At 44.5% G+C, this 7,210-nt stretch overlaps 1 protein-coding gene across 7 annotated transcripts in view; it reads right to left on the bottom strand.

The window, feature by feature from the left end:
- Positions 1-666: 666 nt before the first annotated feature.
- The window catches only part of GCNT3 (glucosaminyl (N-acetyl) transferase 3, mucin type), a 79,644-nt gene continuing 73,100 nt past the window's right edge, over positions 667-7,210 (bottom strand). For 2 of the 7 annotated variants that reach the window (XM_077937952.1, XM_015142346.3), the window contains exons 2-5: positions 3,806-3,994; positions 3,406-3,498; positions 2,822-2,868; positions 667-2,498 (exon numbers count right to left, since the gene is read on the bottom strand). In XM_077937952.1, coding sequence (XP_077794078.1) covers positions 1,122-2,438 — 1,317 coding nt within the window. In that variant the 5' untranslated portion in view covers positions 2,439-2,498; positions 2,822-2,868; positions 3,406-3,498; positions 3,806-3,994 and the 3' untranslated portion in view covers positions 667-1,121. 7 annotated transcript variants of the gene reach the window in all.

Here is a 7,210-nt window from a genome sequence, read left to right as displayed (position 1 = left end):
AAGCGGACAAAATTAGAATTAGTGCTGCAATTTTCCTATAAGAATACAGGTGGTCAAACTGGTTAAATCGCCCTGCCTTTCCTTTACAGAAAAGTCACGAACATGGCAATATAAACAAAATGAGGATGGCTCTCAACAATGAAAGAACCAGCCCTGTTCCCCTGTCTTCATTAGAATTTGCTATTCATAGGCTAGGCGCAGTAGCTCCCACCTGTAATCCCAGCACTTTCGGAAGCCGAGGTGGGCGAATCACAGGGTCAGGAGTTCGAGACCAGCCTGGCCAATATGGTGAAACCTGGTCTCTACTAAAAATACCAAAATTGGCCAGACATGGTGCTGCATGCCTATAGTCCCAGCTACTCAGGAGACTGAGGTGGGAGAATCGCTTGAACCCGGGAGGCGGAGGTTGCAGTGAGTTGAGATTGTGCCACTGCACTCCAGCCTGGGAGACAGAGCAAGACTCTGTCTCAAAAAAAAAAAAAAAAAAAAATTGCTACTCATGCAGCTTGTCAGGACCGTTTCAGAATAATGAGAACTCTTGCCAGCCCCTAGGGATTTTAAATGTCACCAATAGTTATAAGAAAAAGTCTCACACACTTTATCTGCTTATATTTATATTATTTCTGACATACTAGGCAAAAAAAAAAAAAAATACTAGGCAAAAAATTACTTTGAATCAGGAGCTATTTATTTTTAAGTTAACAGTACAGAAGGGAAGGCTCTCTTTCCATCAAAGTTCTCCTACACGCTACCAAACCTAGAATTATTAGAAACAGCAGCTCCACAGAAAGGAAAAGCTACCAGCAGGCATTCAACTGAAATCAAGTCCCCTACCACACATCCCTCCCTCACTCTTGCAATCACAGCAGTTCTCATTCTCACTCGGTGAGAAAGTTAATGAAGGAACTGCTAGTGTTAGGGGTGACAGAAAAAGCAGCATTCACCCAGGCAGCAATTTAAGGCAACAGATCTCCTTACCCATACTCTAATAGCAGACCCCTTATCCTAAGGGATGCCACGAATTGCAAAGCCCTGGTCTCCCACCTGCACTGTCCCAGCAAGTTCTGAGCATGTTTGTACATGCTCTTGCCCCACAGGTAGCAATGCTCCCATAGTGTGTCTCAAAGTTCAGTCCCATAGATGGCCTTATAACGTAGGTACTCTTCTAAGCACTGAAGAGCATTATCATCTACCTTTGGGTCAAACTTGTTGGCCAACAGGTGATGGTTTTGAAGCATCCAGTGCAAGTCCCCAGCCCCATAAACACAGACAGCCCGCTGGTGGATTCCAGAGCAAGGGGCATAAGGAGCACCCTTATCGATGTCTCCCTCATGATCCTGCCACTTGACCAGCCTGGCAATAGAAGTCATGTCTGAGATGTCGTACTTGGGGTGGTTGGGAACAGAGCCAGGCATCCACCGTGCACGCTGAAGGGTGGCCCAGAGGTGTTCATCAGGGCTATAGGTGTCTTTTACCCATTCAATCAGTTGTTGGGATTTAGGGTTCTTCAAAACATGTTGGACAAAATCTCGGGAAGCCACAATATACGCATTCCCTGTAAACATAGTTAAATTATAAGGGGGAGGATCCTTCTTCTTGTTGGTTAGGTGTAATGTGTCCCCCACTACCTCAAAGTGATATTCCCAGCGGGTTTGTTTGTGCTTGGGAGGTACCTCTGTCTCCATGCTATTCCTCCCATTCAACATCTTGAGAGCCTGGACCATCTCGGCATTGCTCTTTAGAGGAAAGTCCGTCCCGCATGTATTCAGGAAGTATTTCCATGGCACTGAGCTCTGGAGCAAGTCTTCCATGCAGTTGAGGTCAGCTTGCACCCTGGACCAGGAGGCGTAAATCACCCGAACCAGCTTACTGGCTATGAAGACATTTGGGAAGCATGAAATAATTGCTTTGACCGCCTCTTTGAAAGTTTCTGGGGACTTCTCATCCACGTGGATGCAGTATATGTTCTGAGGGGCATACACAGCTCGCAGTAGCCTTTCAAAGTTTTCAATCTTCTCATGAATCACCATCGAGTACGCAATAGGGAACTCCACCTCTTCTTTGCTCAGTGGGAACTGTATGAACTTCCTTTCCGCCTTGAAGCGTTCACAGTCTCTGGTGAGGGAGAGATAGTGGGTGTCTGTAAAAGGCTCCCGCTTCTTCTTGACCTCCAGGTTATTCAGAATAGCCTGAAACACGGCTTCTGGGTCCCCTCGGGTGATCCCTGAACAGTTGATAGACCTCTTTGCTGGCAGTTTCAGGGAATTATACAAGATATTCCTACAGTACTGGCTTTGAAATTCCCTGGACTCCAGACCCAAGTGGTCAGAGTCACACTTCAACCTTAAAGAAAGTTTCAGAGCCACAATGGCCAGCAGCATATAGCAGCCCAGGGCCCACAAGTAATGCTGCCGGCAGAGTCTCTTCCATTGAACCATTGTCACGGAAGGGTAGACAGGTGGAGATTGACCACAGGGAAGGAAGAGGAGGACACAATCCTTGGACAGAACAAAATGACTCCAGTTACAAACTCATCATTCCCAGAAACATCAAGTTGAATTCCAAACTGATGGCAAAAAATAGTTCTTACCTGGACAAGTATCCTTAGTAAAGACCTGCCTAGAAACCCCTTACATCTGGTTCGTTGATGGAGATCTGTAACCTGACCCTACAAACTAGCTGACCACACTAAGGTCTGTATCTGGCTCCACCTCCACCCCAGGAGAAAAGAAAGAACTGAGCCCCTGCTGCCATGGAGTGTCATTAGTAAGAGCAAGTCCCCACCCACCCTTCATTCCTCATTCTTCTTCTCATGCCTTACCACCCTAGAATGTAGCTCTTCTCTGGGGTCTGGAATTTCTGATAGATCTGGAGAGAAAAATTCATAAAATTCAGACTCTTGGCATCGGTTCTAGAAACCTAAAGGTCCTTTTAAAACATTTCTTGCTTCTATTGTGGCAATTTGTATAGCATTAGAATGCTTTTCACCATATATACTGGTCAGATGTGACATCTAGCCACACTTTTTAAAAAATGTTCTTAAAGAAGTAAAAATAACTGGATATCATCCAAAAATTGCATTGAAATCATTCAGAGTATCCATCCAAATTTAAAATATACTTGCACACAAGCTGTGTACATGCAATATTTAATGAGGACCTTTAGTGGGTGAGAAATATTTCTTTTCTTGAGAAATATTTATTTCCATTGTCCCATTTAATAACCTTCACAACCAATCTGAAACGTATTGTTAAGCCTCTTTTAGAGATAGGAAAACAGAAGCTAAATAACTTGCCACATACACACATGTTTTAAGAAGCAAATCCAGGATTCCTCTCCACTCTCTCTTCTCCCCCAGTGTTTCTGTCTACAAGCCTAGTGCTTGTTGCAGCAAACCACACCTACCTTTGAAATACACTACAGGAAGTATTACAGCTCTTTCATATTTTGTTTGGACACCCAAACAAATTTCACTGTCCGATGAAGACCAGGAAGCCCCTTTAAAAAAAAAAGAGAATAAAGAAAAGAAAAAACATTGTACAATGAAATCCTAAGATGAATATGGGGAAAAAAAAACAAAAAAGAAAAAAGAAATACAACAAAGGGTACTGAATACCAGTAAAGAAAACCAGATATTATAGAAAATAATCCCTAAAAGGAGAGGAACAAAATGTGCCACATCCTTCAAGCAATGATTATTTTCCCTTGTTGTAGCTCTTTCTAAACACAAGATTGTATTCTCTTTAGTAATAGCCTTTATGGGAATCTAAGAGGAAGGAAAATGAAAAATGAAGAAAAATCTCACCTTAATAGCTTCTCTCCTGCTTAGGGATGATCTCTCCACAAGGTGTGATTCTGTTTCCAAGTGAAGACTGGCCGTATTCCATGGCAGCAAATGTGAACCACCACGTCCCCTGATCTTCTAACCCTCCAAAAGGTATTTTCTGACATTCATAAGATGTCCAAGGAACCGTTTCAGGCTCCTCTTTAATATCTATAAAGTAGAGAGCAGCAGGTGGCTCCATCACTCACCTTTTGACTTCCTGCTCTCAGATAAGACAGCAAGCCTAGATAAATCATGCAGAAACATTCTCAAGCCCAAGTCATTCAGGGAGGTGAGTGACACAGCAAAGAATGCTGGCAATATCCGAGAAGGCAAGCTGTATTTCAGCCAGACCAGCCCAGTTTGTACCTGTATCATGAACTATTCATAAAAGCCTGTCAGTGCTCACGTAAGACTTGAAAGCCTTTTTCCCTCAACAAGGAACCACAGAAACACAGAGATATGCCCCTGCCTTCTTTTGTTTGGGAGTCCAAATGTCACTCATGTTCCCTGAACATTACAGGAGGTGGGAATAAAAATACCCTTCAAGGATTTTTGTTATTTTACTTTTCTTAAAAAAAAAGAAAATCAATGAAAACCATAGTTCATTCTTCAAATGCAACTGCTCCCTCCTGGCCCCCCGCCAGAAAACATCCATTTGCCTGTCTTTGCACGACTATTAATAATCTGTAGGTTGTAGAAATACCCACAGGGTTCCAGTTTGTAGAGCTTGCTCACTAACGTCTGTGAGTCTAGAGCTGTTGGCAGTCTAAGGAATGGATTACACTATGGGCTGCTGGACTTCAGTGCGAGCCCCATGGGGTAGTTTTGGCCATGTTATAGACTACAAAGTGCCTTCCTCAAAGCTGCTGACATTGCTAGTCTCTCCCCCACCCAGTCCCCAAATGCTCCTCCTAAAAATCAACATTCCTAGCCAAATATCTGAACAGAACAAGTTTTTTGTTGTTTTTGCAAAGCGTCTGGCTCTGTCACCCAGGCTGGAGTGCAGTGGCGCGATCTCGGCTCAACGCAGCCTTGACCTCCTGAGCTCGAGCCATCCCCCTGCCCCAGCACCCCGAGTAGCTGGGACCACAGCACACACCACCACGCAGAGATAATTTTTTAAAAATTATTTTTAGTAGAGTTGAGGTCTTGCTATGTTGCCCAGGCTGGTCTCAAATTCCTGGGCTCAAGCGATCCTTGCACCTTGGCCTCCCAAAGTGCTGGGATTACAGGAGTGAGCCACCACGCCCAGCCTGAACAGAGCAAGTTTAATATAAAGAACTTAACTAGGTATAAAGTTAAGGTATACAGTGTTGGGGAAGGCGGGCTCTATTAAGGTACTAGCAATTGTTAGAGGTAGCTACCACTCCTAGATTGAGGAAATTAAGGGAGGAATTGGAAATTATTAAATTGAAATTTTGGGTGGAGGGACACCAAAGTAGCTAAAACTCATAGCTCTGAAGAGTGGGGACCACTCAACTAATGTTGAGGTCTCTGAGCTCAGAGGAGGGCCCTCTGGGCTGAGATCCAGACCTCTCAGGAGGCAAATGTTATCTCTGCTGATAGCTACTGTAAACTGAATGTAGTGCAGCTACAGAAAGAAACAGCCACTGAGAGGTAAATAGGCGTTGACATGATGACGGTCACAGAAGCAGGAAGTAGATAGGAAGCAAACAGGAAGTCCCTCCTCCAGCCAGCTGTCTTCCTACTGCCCTTTATCGGCGGAGTTTAGGCAGAAACGTGGTTTGCAAGAGGCATGAATAATCTCCAGCATTACAAAGTAGAGTTGAGAAGGGTGGGTTTCTTCTGAAGATAATGAGGCAATAATGGAGACGAGTCAGAATTGCCTTCTTGGTGCATGAACTGTTTACACGCATTCACCTCCAAGACTTTCAGTGCAGAGAATTTAGGTATTTTCTTTTTTGGTCCTCTCCCCCCTGGCCTCTGACTGTAGATGAAGCCACAGCAAAGACAAGAAAGTCATGTAGGGTTGCCAGAGGTGCTTGAACCAGAGCAACTCCATCTTGAATAAGGGCTGGGTAAAATGAGGCTGAGACCTACTGGGCTGCATTCCCAGATGGTTAAGGCATTCTAAGTCACAGGATGAGATAGAGGAGATCGGCCCAAGATACAGGTCATAACGATCTTGCTGATAAAACAGATTATAGTAAAGAAGCTGGCTAAAACCCACCAAAACCAAGATGGTGACAAGAGTAACCTCCTGTCCTCACTGCTACAGTCCCACCAGTGCCACGACAGTTTACAAATCCCATGGTAACAACAGGAAGTTACCCTATATGGTCTAAAAGGGGGAGGCATGAATAACTCACCCCTTGTTTAACATATCATCAAGAAATAACCATTAAAATGGGCAACCAGTAGCCCCCTCAGGGATGCTATGTCTATGGAGTATCTATTCTCTTATTCCTTTACTTTCTGAATAAACTTGCTTTCACTTTACAGACTCGCCCTGAATTCTTTCTTGCCCAAGACCCAAGAACCCTCTCTTGGGATCTGGATCGGGACCCTTTTCTGGTAACAGTCATCTGCACCCCTACTTGGGCCCTGCTCCACAGGCTGTTTTCTGCAGTACTGGGATTCTCAGTGACTTTCCATTGTTGAGTGTAAAATCTCTGGGACAAGAATGATTATGGGATAAGCACTTGCTTCAGTATTCAAATCTAGACAACCCCTCCACTTTCTTCATATTTTACTTTTCTTTGGTGACCCCCTCAAGTCTCACCTTGTCTATAAAAACTGCGTTACAGAGTCTCTCAGTAAGAGAAAACACTTTGAATACTTGAGGGCTTTTGTTTGTATATGTGTTTTTGTTTTTAGAGACAGAGTCTCGCTGTCACCCAGGCTGGAGTGCAGTGGCAGATCATAGCTCACAGCAGCCTCAAACTCCGGGTTCAAGCCATCCTCCCACCTTAGCCTCCCAAGTAGCTGGGACTACAGGCACACGCCATCATGCCTGGCTAATTTTTATTTTTTGTAGAGACGGGGTTTTACTGTGTTGCACAGGCTGGGCTCAAGCTCCTGGGCTTCCAAAGTGCTGGGATTACAAATGTGAGCCACTGCGCTGGACCTATTTTTGTTGTCATTTGAGACAAGGTCTGGCTGTACAGCCCAGCCTGGAGTACACTAACCTCTGCCTCCTGGGCTCAAGCGGTCTTCCTACCTCAGCTGTGTTTTGCTTGCTTGCTTGTTTATTGATTGATTGATTGGTTGATTGATTGTAGGGATGGGATTCACTGTTCCCCTGGCTGGTCTTGAACTCAGGAGCTCAGGCAATCTCCCTGCCTCAGCCTCCCAAAATGCTAGGATTACAGGCAACAGCCACCATGCCCAGTCAAATATTTTATTTTTAAGGTAACCAAAATA

Source organism: Macaca mulatta, chromosome 7 (assembly GCF_049350105.2).
Source record: "Macaca mulatta isolate MMU2019108-1 chromosome 7, T2T-MMU8v2.0, whole genome shotgun sequence".
Lineage (NCBI taxonomy): Eukaryota > Metazoa > Chordata > Mammalia > Primates > Cercopithecidae > Macaca > Macaca mulatta.
The sequence above is the reverse complement of the archived record's forward strand: the minus strand, read 5'-3'. Positions and strand labels throughout refer to the sequence as shown.